The sequence below is a fragment of the Podarcis gaigeae genome, assembly GCF_964106915.1.
Source record: "Podarcis gaigeae genome assembly, chromosome: 1".
NCBI classification, from domain to species: Eukaryota; Metazoa; Chordata; class Lepidosauria; order Squamata; family Lacertidae; genus Podarcis; species Podarcis gaigeae.
In genome coordinates, this window is record NC_139678.1 from 32085676 (window position 1) to 32110696 (window position 25021).

Sequence of the window (25021 nt, forward strand, 5' to 3'; positions counted from 1 at the left end):
TGACATGTCTATAAAAAATCAATTTAAAATCCTACAGCACCTAGCACAGTGCACTACCATTGCTACCACAGGCAGAAAAATGATAAAGTAGCCTGCCAAGACCCTCTGCAATTTTTAAGTGGTCCATGGCGGGGGAGGGGGGAGTTTGGGGAGAACTGCTCTATGACTAGGTACCAATGAACTCTTTTCTCTTAGCATGGTTATCACCCTTTTGCTGTGGGTGATCTAGGCATCTTTGCACATTATAGCATTTCTACTGCAGGCATATTGTGTGGTTAATGGTTTCAGAACAAGCCTGGATATTCAGTCAGTTTCCACTATGGCTCACTATCTTGGCTTGTTCCATAACCGTTAGCCATATTTTCCTGGTTCAGACTAACCAGGAAACTTGGTTAAAAGAAAGCTTTCTGGTTGGTTGGTTTTCTCACTCATACAAAGGAAGGAGCAAAGCAGGTGTATGTGTAGCCAAAATACTCGTCCATCATCTGAATGCAGCTCCTATGTAACGAGGTTGGGCAAGTGCATTGGAATAAGAAATGGTAATTGAAGGGAAATGAAGGGAAAAAACTTCCAGGTACACACACATTCATTAAGCCAAATCAATACTAAAATAAAATAAAATAAAATAAAATATAAAATATAAAAAATAAAATAAAATAAAATAAAAAATAAAATAAAATAAAATATGGAAGTCTATATTCTAGTATTTAAAAAATTTGGGCAGAAGCAATAACTCTAAGCATTTAAGCTTTGAAGGGAAACAGTAACCATTACCTCTTTTTTGCAGAGACTGAGTTTTTCCAGTACTTTACATTTGTCTTCAACTAGTTCAGCAACTTTACTGGCAAGCTGTTTCTCTCTTCCTAAAAAGAGGAAGAGCTATATGTGGTAACCTTTAACGGAGAGAAAATGGTTTCAACTGCAGCTAAACTCAACTCACAGACAAAAATTTGAACTTACCTACATAAAGTCTACTTCTAATCTGCAAAAGAAGAGCAAATATTGCAGTTTGTTTACAGCATAGATGGGATTGAGGCTCAGTTTTCAATATTAAGGGAAATTTAGAGTAGCATAGTCAACAAAGTAGATTCCCAGTGCCAAAGCAAATGTAACATCAGGGCTCTCTTAAAATCAATTAAAAGATCAAAAATAAGCAAGCCACTTGCAGAATCACACACTTCCTCCCCACACTTCCCCTTTAATCACAGTTAAATGATACATCACGATATTAACAACGGTTAAAGCTAACCTCATCTGCCACATAAACAGGATTCTCAGAATATGGAGCTAGTTCATAATTCTGCATGGGGAACTTAATGAGCCTTAACAGACTGCTAATGTTACTGCAGTGGTATATCTTAACTGGGGATAAACAAGACTGCTCTCAGGAAGGAGCATGCAATCACATAGGCTATTTGTATCTCAGTGTATACACAGCTGGCCCTTTTCGCAACATGAAAGTTAGCTCACCTGCCAACTCTCACAAGTGACAGCATTAAAAATGCCAAAAGGCAAAACTACAAAGCAAAAAATAACAAAACTGGAAAAGTAAAGGACCTATTAGATTAGAGTGTTTATGTGGCACTTAAGCAGTTTAGCACTCTACGGATGCAACCTTCTCCACCTTTCACTACCACAGAAAGAATGTAGTTGGTCAAGGGAGCCGTGGACTCAAAAAGGTTGAAAACCTCTGCCACAATCCATTCCCCATCGTTATGTCTGCCAATGACTCAAAGTAACAAACAGCTTGTGAATGGAGCATCCCCTTTGCACAACTTTGACATGCAAGTGCTTCCTACTACATTCTTTCTGCACTTCATGCAAAAAAAGTAGTACAGTGGTACCTCGGGTTACAAACGCTTCGGGTTACAAACTACACTAACCAAGAAGTAGAACCTCAGGTTGAGAACTTTGCCCCAGGATGAGAACGAAAATCGTGTGCCAGTGGTGCGCCAGCAGTGGGAGGCCCCATTAGCAAAAGCATGCGTCAGGTTAAGAACAGTTTTGGGTTAAGAACAGACCTCCGGAACGAATTACAGTAAGTTTGTAACCCAAGGTACCACTGTACTGTGGTAATCAGTCACTGTCTGTGAAATAGTACAGGAAGACTATTGTCTTAGATCTAAAAGCTTTTTAAAAATCAATCTAGATTGAATGGATGTGGAACTTCAGAACACAATAATGTAGTCACAAAATAAAGGTATTCCTAATTTAATAGATTCAAATGTTGTTTCATCATCATGCTGATGAAAAATACACACAAAATCTCATGGAAATTAAAGTTTCCATAGTTTCTTCAAGCTACAAGGAAACATCAGAGCAATATACTAACATCTTTAAAAAAGATGTGGTGGGAGTCAGGGAGAGGCCGAGTGCACAAAAATAAAGAATACTAGTTCAAGAAGAAAATTAGATAGTTACATCATCAGGGACAGCAGTTTGCACTACTGAGTATAATTTAGTAATTCTTCCAAATTTATTCTGAAACTGTAACCTATATAGTCTTGAATATTTCAAAGAAAGCCAGTTTATTAAAACTGAAATAAATATAAACTGACTATTAAAATAAATGTAACTGAACATGGAGATGGATTTTGTTTAATTTGCTTTTCCAACACCAAGTTGAAAAATGAAGTTGCCAAAATACAGACAAGTATTTAATTCTACAGCTAAAATCCAAAGCCACATCACAGGGGAAGTCGAAGAATGTTACATAGGATTCTCAAAATACAAATGAATATTTTAAAAGCAATCCAACAGTTTGATAAAACTCTGTATAACTCATACTGAATACTTACTGACTGATAACTCCTACACATCAGAAGTAAGATAGTAAAAACGGCAACAACTGCACCACAAATCACCATTTCCCATGGAAAGCCATAAAGATCTGGACCTGGTTTCATATTTTCAGGCAACGCTGCAAGAACCTTAAAACAAGAACGAACAAAACAAGCTTTTCCCCCAACAATTAAGAGCAAGGTGTTAACATAAACTGTGTATATTTGATCAGGCTAATTCAGCGTTATTTCAAAACACAATTGATAAAACATTTTTGCAAGACAGAAATCAATACAATAGAAAAGTTGAAAGGGGGAAAGAGATGAATGTCTCATGATAAGCAAACTCTGCAGTTTAGTGCTTCAGTCTTTTATGCTTACTTTTTTAGAACTGATATAGACACTTATCAGAAGCCCTGTATTTAATCTGGAGATTTCATTTATTTAACAACATTGTTCAATAGAAGACAAGAGTTATGTTCTTGATAGTATTGTATGCACACTTCTAAATAAGACAGATAGTGTGCTATCCAATGTTTGCTTACATAGGGTTGCTTTTTTTAGGAAACCCCAAAAGTTGATGCTCATAAAGGATGGGAAAATTATTAATAGAACTATGAACATTTGTTAGCAAGAGAACTAGCTTACAGTGCCTCTCTCCATATAGGACAAAACTGCTAAACAGCAAATGACAGAAAACAGACTTATAATATAAGGCAGTGTCAAAGATTTGGTTGACTAGATGAAATCAATATATGAAACAAAGACCTTGCTTCCGCACACTGCTTCTTGGTTCCATCTCACTGTCCTTCTAGAATTACCAAATCACAATGTTGCAGTGACAGCAGGAGCTACAACTTGCAGAGCTCCCTTTACATAAAATTCTTAAAAGGAATAACAGCCCTGTCAGGCTCTATAGACTAGGAATAGAGAACCTGTGGCCCTCCATTTTCATGGACTCCCAACATTATCCTCCTTGACTACTGACCATGCTAGCCTGATCAACATCCGGAGGGCCCCAGGTTCCTCATCCCTGATCTAAATTCTAAGGTATTTAAATAGCCAGTGACTTTTTGGAACACAGTACCTATCCCTTCAAATCTCCACCATTTTTCTAATTCCTTCCTATTTTTCATCCCATGTGAATTTTTCCTTGACTCCATTTCTTCATGTCTCCATAATCAGGTTTCATCAGATTCCTGCTTTTCAGGCTACTGCCTACAGTGTCACACTTTCCCTTCAGATACCCCACCTTCTGGCCAATCCTCTTAGTACTCAACTTACAGGCCATTCTGACATTATGCATTGCGATTTCTTCAGAGCCTCCTTCTGCTTTTTTGTTATTTACCTCACCCGCCACGTATACACTTTTTTCTTAGTCTATTAACTGCACTCTACCCTTAAATTTCCAGAAGGATTAGACTGTTATAGCAAAAACAACAAAGTATGGCATAAACTTTCACATCTCATGAAGTGCACTATGGCCCATGAAAGGTTATGCTCAGTAAAGGAAAAGGGCAGAAGTGTCACAAGACTCTTTATCGTAACTCTATCACTCAGCCACCTTATTTCTGGGATCCTTGAATCTTAGCTTTACTATCACCACATCTACAGCTGCCCTGCAAAACTGTGCACCTGCATTTTAAACCCAGCCAAACAGGCAATTTCCCCCACTCTCGTTTTGATCCCTCAAACACTGGACTGTACATGAACATTTTATGGCCTCACACCAGCTTGACTAATCTGTATCAGAAATTTCACCACCACATACATAATGCAGAGCAGATCTTTCCATGCTATTCTTCCATCTTCAACACAAGATGAGGTTTTTAAAACCAAACTGGGCTCTTGAGCAATCCTTGGTTCAGAATTGGCTGTTCTTGTATTGACATGGTAGCCTATTCATTTCTCCCACATGAGAAGCAATTTATCAGTTTCCCTTCTCAACTTTTTATTTCACAGCCTAAACCAATAAAAGCATAAGATGTTCAAAACTATGACTTGCCACATTAACACTCTGATAAAATGTAGTAATGATTTACACAATCATTTTTCATATGAATATATTCCTCCTTCTCCACCCTGCCCCATGATTTTGGTGTGGCATCCAGTCTTGTGAATGTTCCCTAAAGTTTCTTGAACTCATCATGTCCTGGAAAACAGTCTGAAAAAACAGACTGAGTTAAGACACAAGGAGTTTATTTATCTTCATCTGCCTTTCTTCCATCATGTAGCTCCCAGGCAGTCGTGCATCCAGTTGGCATCAAGGCTTTTGAAGAAACATGCACAAGACTGAACAACGCATCAAAATATAAAAAGAGAACATACATACAGAGAGAGAAAACAACTTGTGGTGAATTTATAAAGTGAAAAACCATGGTTGTCTGAATGACTGTTACGTACACAACATACAAACCCAGTTTTACCAACATATCAAATCAGTTTGTTGTTACTGCAAGTAATACTACAGCATTCTTTTGTGCGCAAGTGCGTTACGATCCTTATCTCACGTATGGCAAAGATGTGGCCTTCCAGATGTTGCTGGACTACAACTCGGGTAATTACTGAACACAACAGCTGGGCTGTTGATAGTTGGATTCCAACAGCATCTGGAGGGCCACAGTTTCCCCATCCCTGCCTCAATTATTTCATTCTGACGACAGACTTAGGTAAAGGTAAAGGTAAAGGTACCCCTGCCCGTACGGGCCAGTCTTGACAGACTCTGGGGTTGTGCGCCCATCTCACTCAAGAGGCCGGGGGCCAGCGCTGTCCGGAGACACTTCCGGGTCACGTGGCCAGCGTGACATCGCTGCTCTGGCGAGCCAGAGCCGCACACGGAAACGCCGTTTACCTTCCCGCTGGTAAGCGGTCCCTATTTATCTACTTGTACCCGGAGGTGCTTTCGAACTGCTAGGTTGGCAGGCGCTGGGACCGAGCAGCGGGAGCGCACCCCGCCACAGGGATTCGAACCGCCGACCTTTCGATCGGCAAGTCCTAGGTGCTGAGGCTTTAACCCACAGCGCCACCTGCGTCCCTCGACGACAGACTTACTGTATGAGAAAGGTTAGTGCACTGTCTAACATCACTCTGTTCTAAGGTCAAGTGGAACCCAGCTCTTGAACTTGGGCATCACCATCTCAAATACAACACTATGAACTGATCCACACATGCAAGTCTCATCACACAATAGCTGGCATAAATTGCTTCTACCAAAAAACATAGTATTTGAGGCTGGTTTGATTCAAGGTACCTGATTTATCCGCTGCGGCGGGAAGGTAAACAGCGTTTCCGTGCACTGCTCTGGTTTGTCAGAAGCAGCTTAGTCATGCTGGCCACATGACCCGGAAGCTGTACGCCGGCTCCCTTGGCCAATAAAGCGAGATGAGCACCGCAACCCCAGAGTCGGCCACGACTGGACCTAATGGTCAGGGGTCCCTTTACCTTTACCTTACCTGATTTATAATGGTTGCTAAGGTAAAGGTAAAGGGACCCCTGACCATTAGGTCCAGTCGTGGCCAACTCTGGGGTTGCAGCGCTCATCTCGTTTTGTTGACTGAGAGCGCCAGCTTCCGGGTCATGTAGCCAGCATGATTAAGCCGCTTCTGGCGAACCAGAGCAGTGCATGGAAACACAGTTTACCTTCCCGCCAGAGTGGTACCTATTTATGTACCTGCACTTTGATGTGCTTTTGAACTGGTAGGTTGGCAGGAGCAGGGACATAGCAACGGGAGCTCACCCCATTGCAGGGATTCGAACCGCTGACCTTCCGATCAGCAAGCCCTAGGCTCTGTGGTTTAACCCACAGCACCACCCGCGTCCCATATAATGGTTGCTACACAGAGGCAAATCAAAGACTGACAAATATGCACATGTGAATTCAACCTATAGTAATCTTACAGAAGGAAATAGGATACAAGAGAGAGGAACAGACTACATTTGAGAGCCACTTTGAGTTTTACAGCAGACACCTCTTTCCTTCTTCCAGACAGAGACCTGCCTATCCCTTTAACAAACAGGTGACAGACAAAATACAGCTTTGGAACTAAACTGAAGCAATGAGAAAGCTCCACCTGAATGTCAGCCTCTCACAGCTCTTAACAGCACAGGAACCCTATCAGAAAAAAGGTGGCAACCTACTTGGCTTAAGTCAATGGTTGCATTCCTACCACCATCTACAAACGGGACACAGCCACCTGTGAAACATTATGCCAGCCTGGAGGCATTTTGTCATTAAAGGGCATCATCTGAACCTGGACTTTGTCCTAGAAAGGGACGCTTGAAGCAACACGGCCGTGCCTCTGAGCATGTGCAGGGCGCAATCCCGCCGCCTCTTGAGTACCGCAGCGTTGACGGGCGTGCCAGTGAGACGGGCGCAACGTGGGGGGGGGTAGGCTTTGGGCCCCTCTCTCGTCACAAGGCAAGCAAAGGCGTCATCCCAGCCGGGGGCAACGCAGAGCCGCAGAGCCCCGGCAAAGGCCGACGACTCCACGCCCCCCCCCCGCGTCCTGCCCTTCCCCGCACTCACGCTCTCCAAGGCCAGCCCGCAGTAGCGCCGAGCGCCGTCCCGCCAACCCAGCCCGAGGCCTCCGGCCACGGCCTCCACGGCGTCCTCCGGGCTGCCCCCCGCAACGGCGGCGTCGCTGGCAGCAGCCATCTTTACTGCAGCAACTGCGGCTCGGCTCAGGGCGGCCCAGCGGCAACCCGCGGCGCCGCCCACACCGCCTCTTCCTGTCCTGGGCGCCCGCCCGGCCAACGGGACACACCACCGGCAGCCTCGGAGGGGGGAGCCGGGAGAAACCATGGCCGGAGGGGAGGGAGACGGGCGCCGCGAAAGAAAGACACCGCCGTCGCGAAAGGGTTTTCTTTAAAAAGGAAAAAAAAGAGGGGGGAAGGAGGAGAGACGGCAGCGCTGCCGGGGAAGGAGAGGCTGTTCCGGTGTTCGGGCAGGAGGCCGCATAGGCATTTCAGTCGCCCCCACTGCACGGCAGCAGGAAGCACCCACTCCCCTGTATTTTTCTGCATGTTCGCAAGGGGCAAAATAAATGATCCAGCCCCGAGGAGGCTACAAACTAACTCCAAGCAGCGACCTGAATGACACAGAGCAAGCAATCCCTACGTAGCCATCGTCTGTGTCTGCTCATGTTGCTCTAGGAAAGGTCGGTGGTGTAAGTTAGTTGATTTGGTGAGACAGAAAAATGCCAAAGAAGACAGTTGCAATTTTCTCTCCCGCCAAAGTCAAATCAGTCATTTGGCTTTTAAACCGGTGCAAGTTATAGCAGAGTATACTGCAGCATATGCAAACAGCACTGCGATAGTTGAGGGGGTTAGGGCTTCCAACAGGATCCTTGGACGAGATGAGGCATGCTACAAGCATATCCCTATTTTAATCTGTGGAAGACTGAAGGATATGGACTATTAGTATAAAATAATCTGCAGCCAGGCGTGCTCTGGTCCATGGGGTCACGAAGAGTGTCCAGTTCTGGGCACCACAGTTCAAGAAGGACACTGACAAACTGGAACGTGTCCAGAGAAGGGCAACTAAAATGGTCAAAGGCCTGGAAACGATGCCTTATGAGGAACGGCTAAGGGAGCTGGGCATGTTTAGCCTGGAGAAGAGGAGGTTAAGGGGTGATATGATAGCCATGTTCAAATATATAAAAGGATGTCACATAGAGGAGGGAGAAAGGTTGTTTTCTGCTGCTCCAGAGAAGTGGACACAGAGCAATGGATCCAAACTACAAGAAAGAAGATTCCACCTAAACATTAGGAAGAACTTCCTGACAGTAAGAGCTGTTCGACAGTGGAATTTGCTGCCAAGGAGTGTGGTGGAGTCTCCTTCTTTGGAGGTCTTTAAGCAGAGGCTTGACAACCATATGTCAGGAGTGCTCTGATGGTGTTTCCTGCTTGGCAGGGGGTTGGACTCGATGGCCCTTGTGGTCTCTTCCAACTCTATGATTCTATGAGTCGGACACAACTAAACGACTAAACAACAACAACAACAATCTGCAGCCCTAAACAGGTAAAGAGTAAGAACACAAGAAGAGCCAGCTGGATCAGATCATTGACCACCTAGGTCCACCTTCCTGTTCTCACAATGGCCAGCTAAATGCCTGTGGGAAATCAGGAGCAGAACATAAGCACAAGAGCACTTTCCTCTCTGGTAAAGGTAAAGGGACCCCTGACCATTAGGTCCAGTCGTGGCCGACTCTGGGGTACTCACAAGCATTTCTGCCTCCATCTGCGAATGAAGAACATAGTCTTTGGCTAATTAAGCAATCTATGGCCTTTTAAACTGAGGGGGGAGGTATTGTTTTTGTTAGTTATGGTGTTCTGTATGTTTATATTTTTATATTGTAAACAGCCCTGTGATACTAGAGTGAAGGGTAGTATAGAATTTTAATAAAAGTAGCCATTGATAGCCCTCTCCTCCATGAATTTGCCTAATCCTCTTTTAAAGCCATCAAGTTGGTGGCCATCACTGCCTCCTTGGGGAGCAAGTTCCATAGTCTGACTATGCTCTGCATAGTTTTACCTGTCTTAAATCTTCCAACAAACTCAGTGCTTCTAAGCATATACAGAATTGTGCTACATGTCTTAGGTCTCATGGGGTAAAAATCTTCACAAGCAGGGACCAAACATGTAGCTGCTCCCTATGGGATAAGATATGGGGTGGAATAATAAGCTCCCCAATAGAACATTCTGGCCCTGGAGTAAAGAACACTGATATTTTTAAGTAGAGTCATGTAGGGAACTAGTTTATGCTGAAACGTATCTTCTTTCAATAGTACACTTTTATTTTTACAAAGTCAATATAACTAGTTTGAGACTTGTATCTCTGCTTCGAGAATACTGATAAATTATAAATCATTGCCTTATTTAAATGCAGATTGAGCAAGCATGAATTAGCAGCAGCCAAGCAGAACCACGTTATGATACAGGTTTATGACAGTGCATGCAACCAGTGTAACAAGTCCCTGCTTTAAGTCTTGTGTCCCAGTAGGAAATTATATTTGAGATCTTTTTACTTCACCAACTGCTCCATTCTAAACGCATTGAGGCCACAGTCCAACATCACACTGAATTCAGTGGTGTAATGACACATGTCTTGAGTAAATTGTTATACTGGGCAGTAAGAATTTGACACTATGCTCATGTGTTGAGCAGATGAAGTGCAAAGCATAGGATCCAGCACTGAGCAAGTTGACTCTTGTTCTTTCCCCCATTACTGAGGCAGGCTTCGGCTCTGCTGCTGTGTGGTGCTAAAGAAAAACTATTTGCTACACAGGAGTATTGTACAAAGAGGGTGTGCCCCACCCCAGAAAAGCTAAAAAGTGGGGGACAGCTGCTATCGGGCAAGCTCTTTCCTTTGTGGTTTCATGTTTCAAAAACACAGAGTTATATCAGCTGAGAGTGTGGCAAACAAACAGATTCCCTTGTCCATTTAGCAATAATGGTATTGCCACTGTATTTGTATTGCACAAGCCTTTGTACCACAACAGCTATGGGTGTGCGGAGGAGAACAGGATTGAACTGCCTTTGGGTTTATTATAATTAAGGAATCCATCTCCAAGTATTGTGTTTAAAATAGGGTTTAGTCTTTGGGGCCTTCTTTCATAAGAATATGTGACTATGATGCTCAATCTTGCATAAATGAAAATAAATTTTGGTTGACTACTACTTTTGAGATAAATATTTTCTTGTTTTCCTAATACAGTAAGATGATAGGGACCTATATTCAGAGGAGCTTCTAACACTGTAATGCAGAAGGAAAACAACGTCCAAGCAACTTGTGCTGCTTGTTCTCTGCATGCGTTTCTATGTGTCCATAGCCCAGTTTTCACATCTTCCCACTTTATGTACAGTATCTAAAGAGGGAAGGGGAACCTGCAGCCCTCCAGATGAGGCTGACTCTCATGTGCTCCAGGTAGCATGGCCAATGGTCAGGAAGTTATGGGAGCAACATCTGGAGAGCCACAGGTTCCTCAGCCTTGATCTTGAAGCCATTCTGAAAGTAGGTCACCCCACAAAGGCTGAAGCTACAGAACCTTAATACATATTACCCTTTTTTTGTAAACTTGAGGGGAAATTATATTTATGGGAACTTTAAACAGCATTAGCATAGAGATGACAATTAACTCCAATAACAATTATAGCATTGTGTTTCAATCTGGGAGCATTTTAAGTAACACTGTGTTCAAGCATGTGCTTTTTCTCTTCAAACAGATAAGAATGCACAGTTTGTTGTTAAGAATCCTAGAATACTTGGGATAATATTCCTTGTAGTACTTGCAGTTCTTAGTAGAAACACCAAAGCGGGAGAAAACTGCACAGATTGCATGGGAAATAAATCAAGCTAATAGCCTGTGGGTGGGGGCCAAGGAAGAAAAGGAAAATCTCCTACTCTGGAAAATTATATTTATGTCTAGGAGTATGAAATAGGAGACATTTTGATTAACTCTAATAACAATTTCTTCTGTAGATTCTTACATTAAATTGGTATAGGCTATTTGCACCTCAGTGTATAAACAGCTGGTTCTTTACTTCAACATGAAAATTAGCTTGATACCTGGGTGTCATAACCTGGGACAACCGTGAATGTCATGACCTAGGAACTATTCCTAAAACATGAGGAATAAGTTAAGAAGCTCAGCTGCCAACTCTCACAAGTGATAGTATTCAAAATGTCAACAGACAAAACTACAAAGCAAAAAAGAAATAAAAAGGCAGCAGTAAAGGATCTACTAGACTGGAGTGTCTATGTGGCACTAAAAAGTCTGGCACTCTAAAGATACAACATTCCCCACCTTTCACTATCGTTAAAAGTTTAACTACCTTTAAAAACTTACCTCTTCCTCTGCTCTTTCCATTTACGAAGCAAGTATAGTAATCACATAAAAGTTACGTTTAAAAAATCTGTAAGAATAATTAAATTAGCTCTAGTTTCCTAGTTGTTTATCCAGATAACAAGAGCTCCCTGTAGCTTATGTTTCCAAATGGGAAAGAGATCCTGCTTTGACATGTATGCGTTTAAGGAAGGGGTGCAAAAGGGAGGTTAATGACAAGCAACTTTCTTCCAGTATAGTATTACAGTAGTCAGGTCCTTGTGAAATATCAGATTAGTCGCAGCAAGTATTTAAAAGGTATTGCTAAACAGATGCTTAGGTAACACTTTTTCTTTTCTTTTTTTACGAGTATATGACTTAGCTGAAAATATTATCTTATCAGACTCACAAACAACAAGGCCTGAAAGCTGGACTTGAAAGGAAATATATATATGCTACCTGTATGGCAGCGCTGGTTTCTTATTAATTTCTGTTTTCTCATGTAATTGTCTTATACTTGTATTTAATACTAAGGCAACTTCACTTATCTAAATATGGATAAATTTACAAGATGCAGCATACATAAGACACAAGTTGAATTGAACTTGGTGAGTCTTATGCTTACTTGGACATAAGTTTCAATTCAGGCTGTCAAGTCATTCTTCAGAACATACACTTTTAATCTCTTAAGGTTAAATTTTAAGGAACCCCGGATAAGAGTTGTTTATTCCATTAGGTAAAGGTAAAGGACCCCTGGACAGTTAAGTCCAGTCAAAGGCAACTATGGGGTTGCAGCGCTCATCTCGCCTTCAGGCTGAGGGAGCTGGCATTTGTCCACAGACAGTTTTCTGGGTCATGTGGCCAGCATGACTAAACCGATTCTGGTGCATGGAGGACAGCGATGAGTGCCAGAGCGCACATAAATGCTGTTTACCTTCCCGCCACAGTGGTGCCTATTTATCTACTTGCACTGGTGTGCTTTTGAACTGCTAGGTTGGCAGGAACTGGGTCAGAGCACCCGTCGTAGGGATTCAAACCACTCCTACATATGTATGCAAAAATTAAATGCCTCCCTAGGAGGCACTGTGCACTCTTGTATGCATTGATATGAGAATTCAGGAGGCTCAATACAATACTATTGCTGACCTTAAAAGCACATTTTCCACTCAAAGAATTCTTTACAATTAGATCCTTATCCCTTCCACCCACTGCAGGCCAAATTTAACAGGGAGATAAGGAACGGTTCTTAGTGATATCACAGGAGTCAGTAGAGATGGAAGGACCTGTCCATTTCAGTCCTCTCAGTTTCTAATTTTTCCAGTATTAAATTTAGTTCTACACATTTCTGCAGTGATTTGCAATTCTTTAAAAACAAACCTCATAAAAACACTTCAGCATTTCAGTGCAAATCTCTCCTAATACACATATCATTGTATGTAGCTTTGACTAATAATATTCATTTCTGCAAGCATTTTCTCCTAATATAATGTATTTTGTTTATAATGCATTCAGTTTTAAGCACACTTTTACCCCAATATACCGGTATGCATTTTTGCACACATTACTTGCCCAGACAACTGCATTGCAAAATCCAGATAAGTGTGAATTTGGAAGGATGGCTGCATTTCAGTTCTCACATTGTTTCAGATAGTGTGAATTTGATAGATCCTCCTTTAAATGCAAACTGAATCAAATTTCTCCCCCATCTGAACTTGCAAACATTCATAACTTTCGTCCATTCCTACTTTAGATCAGGTTCAGTGCTATTTGAAAACTACAGGGAAGTGACAGGGGAGTGAACTAGCAAATGCAAACTTAGGAGGAATTTTGTGCTTAAACATCAAATAAAATGTTTTCAAAGCTGTAACTAGTGCATTTTTATGATTATTGTAGAAATCCAGAATAAACATACCTTTTTACTGGTAGATGCCATCACTGAAAATACAGATGTTATAATGGCACAGAAGTCATTCAAATGCAGGATTATCTGAAATAGCCATTCTCTTTCTGTTCCATGAAAAAGTAGAGGAAGAGACAATAAGTATTACAATATATCTTCTTTACAGAATACTATAATATATGTAATTATAGTTTTTAGATTAATCATATTCCTTACCATTACTGATAGTATAGTTATGAGTCACTAGATTGTTCTCTGGTAATTTTCTTTTTGAATTTGGCTGATGTTGACTATATTTGGCTGAAGGATGTATTTTCTTCTCTGTATTTATTGGAGGCACATTATTTGCTTCTGTATGTTGACCACTGTTAGGTTCTTTATCCAAATTCAAGTGATGTTTTTCTTTAGGATTATCGTCAGGTAATTTTCCATTATTGGTCATACCTACAAATAATTGTAAAGTGGTATCATGTTTATTTCCACATGATTATCCATTTTTTCCTGCATGTCAATTCCCAGGATCCAGTGGCGTAGTGTGGGTTGTCAGCACCCGGGGCAAGGCAAGTAATTTGCACCCCCTAACCCGTGGATTTGCGACCCCTAACCCTAACCCCCAGATGTTGTGCCCGGTGCGGCCGGCCCCCCCTGCACCCCCCACGCTACGCCACTGCCAGGATCCCTATTCATATCTCATTGTCAATTCAATCATTAAAGTTCTCCAGTACTACAGTCTCCCAACTTATAATTAGCAATAATTTTTTAAACAAGGAGAGGCTAGGTGTTACTATTAAAATCAGGGAATATACCACCAAGGCAAAGCATGGCTAATGAAATGGGTCAAGGAAGCTCTTGGAGGCTAGAAAGGTTCCTTCATAAACCTGAAGTATTGTCTGAATAAGGAGGGGGGAAGGAAACACAAATTTTGGCAAAAGAAATGCAAAGCAGAAAATAAGGAAGAAAAAAAGCATTGGATCACATCCCTGAAATTATTAAGACTGACAATATAAAATTACTGCATTTAAATGTGTTAGAAGCAGGAAACTGGCTAGGGTAGAGATGCATACAAGCATGACTGATCGAATTTGAACCTGATCACTTCTGGAAGCCTTTTTATATCAATTTATTACTGTGACACAGAATATGTTATATTTTCGATGCCTATACTGAAGATGAAAATTTAAATATGTCTTTTCCTTATGTTATAATATTTAGTAAACTGCAATGGGCTAAAATCCAGATATGTAAGCAACAACAAAAAAGCCTTTTGTTACTAGCCCTACCAGACATGTATCTTCTGAGATACTATTGTTGTTGTGGGGCTGCTGCATCCTTCCAGCACCCAGCTATTTATTCTACTGATGGAAAATGAATGATTCTCCTTTTGTATTTTCGGTTCTACATTATATTTCCTGACAAAGCACAATACAACTTGATATTATCCTGTTGTTGTGTAAGCTTATAATGGGCATCGGCTTCTATAGTTCATTTTATACTGAAAAAAAATCACATCATCCCATCGGTCAGACATTTTGCTTTTTTAAAATAAAAAAGCAAAGTGCGATATTGTTCTTGCTTTGTTAACTTTTATTATCAAAACAGTGGTCTGGTACCTGATTCTGCCTTTTGGATTTCACATTTGTTTCTGATGTCCAGCACAAGACTGTGCAGTTCTGGAAGTAAATTCACTTTATCCTTCAAACACTTTTCATGTCCACTGTTTAATTTATTTTCATGTTCCACCAAAGTAGTCACTTCTTTCATTTCCCTTAGAATATCTTCACATGGAAAAGTGGTGATATCACGGCAAAGTTTTTCAAACTCTTGCTCTAGTAGCTGCAGTTCATGCCTTTCACACATATTTGCTTCACGTATCCTTTTAGATTCCTCAACAAACTTGAAATAAAGTTCCTGTAATCCACTGAAGGAAGTGGCTTCTTTCAGGTCCAACTCTGTATCAGGTGTTAATTGACCATTTTGAACTATTGTCTCCTGATTTGCAGATCTGTCATACTTCTGGTTGTATTTTTTTGAGTCTGAAGCAACTGATTTTTCCTGGATGCTGCTGTCTCTTTCCCCTGGACCCTGAGATCCCTCATCCTTAATTTTAAAATTATCTAAATACCTGATGGCTTTTGTGCTGTGAACCTCATCTTTGTCTTGTTCAAAGTCACTTCTCACTACATCAGCCTCCTGCCTCTTTATCTTAATCTGTGTTCCAATAATATTTCTACTATCTTCAGTTTTTTTAGAGTCTTCATCATCCTTATTTTTAAATGGCTCTCCAAGAAGCCGTGATATTTTACCAAAAATGTTACTCCCGACACCTCCTTTCTCTGTCTTGCATCTTAGTTTTTTTTCACTATCTTTACCTGTTTTGCCTTTTTCTTGACTATCTCTTGTATGCCCAGAATAAGCTACTTTCTCTGCATGGTTTAGATTTTTAGGAAAAGGAGAAATTAAGTCATGTGCAAATGTTTCATCATGATGATCTTTAGCTAAATGCTGTGTGTCCATGCCATCTTTAGCATGTGGAGGGATAGGGTCCATATAATCATCCACAGGCTGAAGATGATGTGATAAATGTTTGCTAGGATTAATATTATTATCTAGATTAGATGTATCACGTTGCACTTCTAAGTGCTGGACTGGATTTTCACGGGCAGGACTTGTTCCAACTACAGTATATTGTTTCTGAGGTAAACTATTAAAGTCAGTTGTCGCTAAGCTGTCTTCAGGTTTTATGTCAGTTATCTCTGAAGTTGTGTATGCTATTTGTTTCTGATACTCAGGTTTAGTTTCTTCAGTATTTGGAATGCTATCTATTTTTTTATGCTGAGCTGAGATTCTAAGCTTCTTCACTTCTAAACCCGCAGTTAAATGTTGTTTTATATCATGTCCCTTCTGACTTACACACTTTTTGTCAGGTACTAAGCTCATAATATTGGTACTCTGACAGTCAAGGTAGAAAGATACTTGTTCACCTTTTAACTCTTCTTTATCTTCCTTCTGATGTGTCAAACTTGCACACATTTGAGGTGAGTGAATACTTTCCTTGGAAAAAGTGCCGGAGGAGCTAGGATAAGGAAATACACTTTGCTCTTGCTGATCTATTAATAAAGCATCACTAACTTGAGCACTATCTAAATGTTCTTCTATTGCTTTTGAGGTTTTTTCCTCTTCAACACCTTTTTCACCTATCTGCACTTGTGGGCCCTGAAAGCCTTTCTTCTGCACACTGTAGGCGACAGAATCATAATTCAGTATGCGGCTGCTGTCCCCAGAAATCTCCTTTTCACTTTGAAACACTTCCTCAGACAGTGGAGATGGTCCTTGATTACTTGATGTATTTTGCTCATTGTGTCCTTGTTTGCCTTCACTAAGTTCTGAGATATGCTGTGAAAAATGCATTTGTTCTTTTGCACTTTCTTGAGAAAACAAATTCTTGCCTACCTTAGTAACTACCCTTTGGTTCATCTCATCTTCAGCCCTGGGGTTGATATGAAAATAATCTTGGATGGCATGAGAGGGGACACTTTCTATATTTTTAACAGCAGGAAGTTTCTTTTCATCATGAGAATCTATAACATTATCTGCCCTTATATTGTTGCTTATACGTTTTTTTGAATGTAAATGTGGCACTGGATCTGGAACTTGTATTCCTTTCATAACATCTGTATAACCTATAACAGGAGTACGACTACTCCCATTCAAAACTTTTGAGACTAAACAATTATTTTTATTAACATTGTATTTGCTAGATTTGGAATCTTTCTTAATAGCCTTATGCTGTTGTTGTAGTGGTGGTGGTCTTCTTACATTGTATGTTAATTCTGGTGCTTCATGTTGTTCTGTTAAAAATGGATTCTGATCTTTTGTATTAAATTCTCCGCTCCCTTGGATAACTGTCCTATCTTCATCAAGAGGTATCTTATCTTCACCTGGAATGTTCTTTGATTTGGAAAAACTATCTGAATGTTCATTCAGCTCCTCAGAAAATAGTGCTTGTTCAACATTATCTGGTCTGACTGCTTTCCCATCATGTGGCTCATCTTCTCCTAGGATAGATTTTTCATAGGAATATGTTTCACTAATATAATCCTTTCGCTCTGCCAAATCAGCTAGCTTTCGTAGCTCTAAAGAAGACTGTTTGGCCTCTAAGTTATGAACATTGTTTTTATCTTCTATATTGGAATGGCCCTGTGTGTCCAAAGGTCTTCCATACAATTTTTTCTCTGTACATTGACCATAGGAAACCTGGTGTTCTAACTCTATAGATTTTACTGACAGAGGATGTGGTGTATTATCTTTCGCTAGTTCTTCACCCTGTCTTTTTCTTCTACTTTCTTCACTACATTTTACTGCTAAAGAAGACAGCAAAACGTTTCCCTGGGTAGTATCAGCATCTCTGCTTTCTGGCACCTTTTCAGTAATATTCTGATTTTCTAGTAATTCTTCTTTGCCTATTTGTAATACTTCCTCACTCTTTTTAAATTGGGTGCTTTCCTCACTAGACTTTAGATTATTGTGTACATGCTGAGCATTATTGGTTCCTTCAGATATAAAACTCTGAAAATTCAGTATACTTGTAAAATAACTAACAGAAAATAAAGATTTCTGGTTTTTAGGACCCTCATGATTTTCTTCCTTTGCAGTACCTTGACCTATACTATATGATAACTGATCTACCGCTAATTCCTGTGGACTCTCAACAGTTACATACTCATGCCCTGGTTGATTATCTGATGTATCCCTATTATAATCAATCAAACTGTCATACATACTTTCATACCAACCTGACTGGTGATTTGTTCTTTCTGACTCCTTTGTTACAGCTTTAATTTTATCGTTTTCCATAACTTGGTTGCCTGGTATTGAATCCTGTTCTGCATAGGGAGACTTAAGCAAAGGTGATGGACTTGCTGCATCCTTTACATCTGCATGCTCATCTGCTAACTGCACATCAGAATCTGTTTTTCTAACATGTATGCCTGGGGCTTCTTGGACATATTTTTCTTTCACTTTTCCTTCGTAAAGAGTTGGTTCAGCTGCTTGCTTTGGGGTTTCTTGAACAATTTTTCCTTTGTCTCGTTCTTCATCGGGCATCAGTCTGCCCGTTTGCTTTCTCAAGCCATCGTCCATTAAGGTTGATTCTTCACTTGGATGCTGTTCTTCATCTTGATCTGCTTCTCCTCCAGCTGCAAGCTTTTCTTTGTCTGCATTTTCTTCAGCATAACGAAAAGGCAAAATATCACTGAATTCCAGATCAAACCAGCTTGATTCAGATTGTTCGGAATTGCTATGTTCTTTCATTCCTTCTGATGCGGTAGAACTGCCATGGTGGCCGGCATTGCCAGCAATGGTGGAGCTGTCGTGGATTTCTGGATTATTTTCTTTGTACAGCAGATCAAGTTCTGATTTGTCACTTCCAAGATGCATCAAATCTGTGAAAGTACTTTTAAACCAGCTGGAGCCTTGTGGTGCTGTTTCACCCTCTTCATTTAATTTTTTTAAGCCACTATCATCAGTTATTGCTATTTTCCTGCGCCTGAATGTAACTTCTTCTGTTTTCTGTGATATTTTTCTGACTGCCTCCTCATTTTCATTACTTCCCAAGCCAAGCCAGCCAACAAAACCAGACACAGTCCAGGCCGACTGAGTTGGGACAGCTTGCGGAGTCTGACTAATTTGGTCTTCTTCCGGAGTAGTCTCATCTTGTCTAGTCTCCCTGTCGCTGAGTTCTGTATCATCGTGGCTTGTAGTTTCCAGCGTATGCAGGTCTTTGTATTTGTTGTCAGATTCATGACTGTCAGGAAATTGTTCTTTATATTCATTTGGGTAAGAAATACCTCCAAGTTTCAAGACTTCATCTTCAGGCATTTCAAATTTGGTGTCTTTTTCTTCTGAGTACGGAGGTATATATTCATTTTCTTTGTCATAACGATTAAGTATGCTGTCTTCATTTTCAAAAATGTATTCCCCTCCATCAATACAAAGAAAATCAGTTTCCTAAAAATAAGCAAGTGGCTGAAGTTAATACGCTACTACCCATTTAATACAACTCTACTATTTCTTAACATTATATCATTATGAATATTTTTTTAAAGCATGCAAATGCCCCAACTGGCAAGTTATGAAATAATTAAGTTGTTAAATAATTGTGAAATGTACATTCCCTTGTGTTAAAATTTAACACAAGGAATATTTAAAACAGAGCAACTTTATTAATAATTTTTATGAGACCAAGTTGAGTAGTTCATGCATTCGAAAGAGGTCTTTAGAACATGTTTTACACACATGCAAATGTATATTCTTATGCATATTTGTTGGAAGGGGCAGTGATAGATGTTAAGTTGTGAGTGAACAAATCAGTCGACACAGCGATTCTTCAAACAGTTCTTGTTTGTTCACAGGCCCAGAACAGAACTGGACTGAAGAGTTCAGCCAGCCTGCTTATACAGAGCTCCACTAGAACGCAACAGTAACAACTTTCTGTAACTATCCAATCACTGAACGTCACTTTCAATTCCTTATTTGCATATGTGGACCTGAGTGAAAACTATCTACAGTACCCCCCTGCTGGCCCAGGGTGAGTACATAACAATAGATACTTAAAAGACTCTGGGGCACAGGCCTTTGCGTAGAGATGGGCAAGTCTCTCAGTTTTGGTTTCTCCCAAGTTTCTCTTCTTGGAGTTTTTAAAGCAGAGGTTAGATGGGCATCTGTCATGGAAGCTTTAGCTGAGATGCATTGTAGGAGGTTGGGCTAGATGACCCTCAGGGTCTCTTCCAACTCTAAGATTCTATGATTCTATAACAAGTTTAATACATACATTCATATATACATCTCCACAACCAAATATCTCCATTTTGATATTACTTTAATTTACCTTAGTTGGCAGTTCTACTTCTTTTGTAATAAAAGTTTCTTCAATCCGGACTGCATCCACTGGGAAATATCCAAATTCTGCACCTTTCTATAAAATTAAACATGTAGCTTTTTATTATAAAATAAATGGGGTTTTGTACTTAAAATTGATATACAACAAATACAATTGTGAGAAGAATCTCTGCACTTATTTCAATTAAGTCTGGATAAATAAAAAAAACTCTTATTAACCCTCAGAAAATTTTCTCTCCCGCTTCATAAAAATACACAGAGTAATAGTACTTTTAATGTTATTATTTTGCACATTATTAAAAGTACTCTTGTACATTACAGTAACCAGCCATTAATTGCTGTTTGGGTCCTCCTGGGTACAATAATGGCCTTATATTGTTCCACAATGTCTCTAGCAAATATTCCCAGTTAATTTATTTGGAAACAGGGATATGACCTAGTGGCTTGGCTAATAAAAAAGCACAGAAATGTTCTTGTTTACATAGACCGAAGTAATGTAATAGTGGGTGCCTACACTTAATGTGAAATTACATCTCTAGAAGGGAATGTTCAAAGAAACTATTATGGTTTATGCCAAGAGGATTTAAAAGGATGACGCTGCATGCCACAACATTAACATCACTTTGAAATCTTACCTGGGGCACAATTTATTAACAGTAGGAAACAAATAAGTAACATATTGCCCCCCTGCCCCACCAAGGGAGAGTTATAAACCACACACGCAGTTATATATTGCATTACTGTATTATATTAATGCCAAAAGATTATGAATACCTGTAACATTTGTTAATGGCACTATGTGATGAACCACTCACTACAGTGGCAAAGTGGACCACAGACTTGAGCGATTTGTATTCCTCACATGCTGATCCTGCTAGTTCATGAGAACTACCACTTATTTGTAAAGACAACATGGCTGACCATAAACGGTGAGGTGTGCAAACACCCTAAAGTAGTCCTGGCACTCTTATCAGCATCACTTTGTTAGTATTAATTTTATAAAAAATATATACCATGAAATTAGCAGGCGATGCTGTATGGCATATTCCACATACAGTGGTACCTCGGGTTAAGTACTTAATTCGTTCTGGATGTCCGTTCATAACCTGAAACTCTTCTTAATCTGAAGCGCCACTTTAGCTAATGGGGCCTCCTGCTGTCACGCTGCCGGAGCCCAATTTCTGTTCTTAACCTGAAGCAAAGTTCTTAACCTGAAGCACTATTTCTGGGTTAGCGGAGTGTGTAACCTGAAGCGTATGTAACCCGAGGTACCACTGTACAGTTTTTATTCACGGAAACAAATATTTTGTCTAAATTCTAGGAACCTTCCTTACTCAGAAACTTCCTTTGCTGCAAAAGGGGGGTAGGGCTTCTGGCTCGCATAGATCTTGATAAGTTTGCTCTCAGGGTTACAGCAGCCAAATCTACAGAGCAATATTTTTCATGCACTGCAGGGCAGCGGGGGGGTGTCCCCTTTGGATCGACACCATTTCAGAATAAAATTATTGAAGAAAAGTATAATTTTCCCTGCAGCTAAATGCATGCTTAATTTGCTACCTGTGAAAGTGGTATCATAACTTACTTCTGAAACATTTTTGAAACCTATCTGGCTAGCATTTTTAAGTGTCTCAAAATATTCATGGAAAAGTGTCTAGCCCACTGAAAAACCACTTATGAATAACCACTGCTTATTTTCTATAAAAAAAAGGTGCCAGTATTCACCATGAAGTTGTTGCAGTGAGTGCCACACTTTTAACCAGTGCTTTTCTTCTGGACAAAAAGGTGCTGTTGTTGTGTACTCTTGAGTACCCCCAGAAAAAAACACTGTGAATAATCAATCTGTTGATATAATTGAATTCTGATTGCTCATAAGAGAAATAGTTGCCTTTTGAAATACTTACACTTCCTGCCCACAAGTCTTCCCTTTTCCTGGAGAGTTTGGAGTATACAATTATCTCTTCCCCAGTTTTGAAGTTCAAATAGCGGCAGTCAGGTCCTATGTAGTCTTTAATGGCTAGCACTCTGCTCATGAAAGCTGCATGTATGTAAAAAAAAAGGGAAACTTAAGCAAAGTTAATCAAATGTAGTCTGGATTTGTGGCTTCAGACAGTCATAGAATCATAGAATTGTAGAGTTGGGACCACTTGGTTTACAACCATAATCTGTTCCAGAGGTCCGGTTGTAAACCAAAACAGGTTGTAACCCAAGGTGCGCTTTCGCCAATGGGGCCTCCAAAAAAAGAAAAGAAAAAAGGGTTGTAATCCCAAAAAAATGGGTTGTAATCCAAAAAAAGGGACACACACTTCAGGGTTTGATGTGGTTGCAATCCAAAATGGTTGCAAACCAAGGTTCCACTGTAGTTCAATCCCCTGCAATGCAGGAATCTTTCACCCAAAGTGGGCTTTGAACACATGACCTTGGAATTAAGAGCCTCATGATCTACCAACTGACCTATCCCAGCTGTCCTAAAGTTTAAAATCTACTCTCCTCCCGAATAATACGTTGCCACATACAAAAATCACAGTACATGTCCGAGACACACTGGCATTGTGTTTACATAATTTGTGTACATGAGCTATCCTCTTGTCCTAGAAGATGGGCGGAATTTCACCTCACTTTAAATGAAATGTTTTACCACTTACTACAGAAACAACAAAATTATGGACACATTTTTTCAGAAGTGGTTAGTCTCACTACGCAATCCTTAAAATAAATGAGCAAACTTAAATTAATTGTTTGCGCTGAGTAGCGTTTGGTTAGAATTTCATCTAATGGTATCCCAAAGAAGTTTAATGTTTGTATATGAATACACATTATTGTATTTTTTTCTACTACACATGCGTATCAGCATGCAGTTTTAGTTTTCCATTTCCACAAAAACGCACCTAGAGCACACACTATGAATTCTGCAAGCTGCATTTTTTCTTCATTTTACGATGAAGTGAGAAACACATTTTGGAGTAATTAGAAATACATTCCAAAATAGATTTTAACAAGACTGCTAAACTAAATTTGGGGGCGCTGGGCAGATTTTTGCAACCCGACGGAGCATATGCTAAAGACGGTGCCCAGGAACACCGTAATAGACAAGTCCTACATATCTGCACAAACACTCCACCCCACAGTCCTATTGATGAGCATTTCACTAGTATATAACATTAACAGGCAGCACAGTCCTATGCATGTTCTCTCAGAAACAAGGCCATTGTATTCAATGAGTCTTGCTTCTTGTATATGCAACTGCAGCCTTAGATGCAATCCTAAGCATTCTTAACTTGGGTTGGGAGTAAGACTCACTGAACTCACCCAGCAGTGGCACTTCCTTCTGAGGAAACATACAGGATATAGTGCTACAAACAGTGCAGTTTTAAGGCAAGGTACAAAAGCAATAAGATTTCACAAGGTGTTAAGAAAAACAGAAAGACAACCGAATCGACCTAAATAATATGGTATAGATTTGGTAGACAAAACACTAGTAATTTGTATACATAACTAAACTAGAAATACTGTAAATATTAATCAGGCCCTTTTGGAAAGTAAGAGATTTTGAATAAGCACAGGGACAATTCTGACGAAAACTAGGCCCCTGGTTTGATAACAAGCTTTTCTACTGAACTTTGCCCTTTTACATATGCTACAACACCGTTCCACCAAATGGCTTCCCAGAAAGCATTTGTCTATTGTTGAAAATATACAGGTTAATCATGCATAAAGCTAATATTTTGCAAACATTTCTTGAAGTATATATTGCATTTTCAAAACTTGCTTTGTTTTCTTTTATAGATCTTGACGGCACTTAAATTAGTTTCAAAGAAGTTTACTTAAAGCAAAAGCCCTTATACTTACTTTCGCATTCTGGATCGCCACACTTTTTGTGGCCTGACAACAACTTTGTGCTCTTGGTGATGGTTAGCAATGAAAAGATCAAAAACAAAATTCTGATTTCCCAAATCGGCAGCATCCTAAATGGTTAAAAAAAGCTCATCCCTGACAGAATAAAAAAGAAAAAACGGATTGTGTCTTGGCAATAGAAGTCTGAAACATCATTCACCCCCCTCCATTTAGTTAATATACATATATTTTAAATCTTTTTGGTTCCATTTTCCTTCTACCTCCAAAGTCCACTTGCATAAATGCCCTTTCAACAAGCTGCTCAGTGAACTGTCCTGATTAAGTGGCTTAATGATTAACTGTGTGTGACTATATGGACTTGGAATTTGAAATGAAAAAGGCGCTTTCAGTCAAACTACAGGCTATAGATGTACCAATAGCCACATTTGCACCAGCAAGTTATTGGAGCGCTTTGTGGAACTTTAGATGCGATGTAGAGAAAGATGTAATATGAATTAACAGGAAATACTACAGAATATTCCAAAACCCTGATGTACTGTTACTGCTGCTTTAAATTTTGCTCAGAGTATGTTTTTTAGTGATTTTAATAACACGATTTTGTGTTTTTATTATTGTTGCTGATTGTAATTTATATGTGGCCACAGCATTTGGTATTGTACATTACCCTGGGATCACTCTGATGAATATCAGCCAATAAATTTAACAAACAAATAAACAGTTGCAGGTCTACATTTTATTTCACCTTATAAATCAGAGACGGAGCACCTATG

General features: G+C 40.0%; 1 protein-coding gene and 1 long non-coding RNA gene across 12 annotated transcripts in view; one reads left to right on the plus strand and one right to left on the minus strand.

Annotated features, from left to right (window-relative positions):
• MIA2 (MIA SH3 domain ER export factor 2) overlaps positions 1-25021 on the minus strand; it is a 52484-nt gene that overhangs the window by 25105 nt on the left and 2358 nt on the right. For 5 of the 11 annotated variants that reach the window (XR_014564823.1, XM_083740673.1, XM_083740674.1 and 2 more), the window contains 10 exons: positions 24246-24386; positions 22301-22434; positions 20389-20475; positions 18296-19508; positions 15113-17557; positions 13719-13946; positions 13515-13609; positions 2799-2930; positions 961-982; positions 775-863 (listed from right to left, as the gene is read on the minus strand). Coding sequence is in view for 10 of the 11 variants with exons in the window: in XM_083740673.1 (XP_083596799.1) it covers positions 775-863; positions 961-982; positions 2799-2930; positions 13515-13609; positions 13719-13946; positions 15113-17557; positions 18296-19508; positions 20389-20475; positions 22301-22434; positions 24246-24360 (4560 nt within the window). In the remaining variant the exon portion in view is untranslated. Of the gene's footprint in view, positions 1-774; positions 864-960; positions 983-2798; positions 2931-13514; positions 13610-13718; positions 13947-15112; positions 17558-18283; positions 19509-20388; positions 20476-22300; positions 22435-24245; positions 24763-25021 lie in introns of those variants that run through there. The other 6 variants (XM_083740670.1, XM_083740676.1, XM_083740669.1 and 3 more) reach the window with 3 other exon arrangements.
• On the plus strand, positions 8781-24318 carry LOC310846145. Its single transcript, XR_014565162.1, has 3 exons — positions 8781-8799; positions 19913-20088; positions 24183-24318. It is a non-coding gene; the product is annotated as an uncharacterized lncRNA (long non-coding RNA).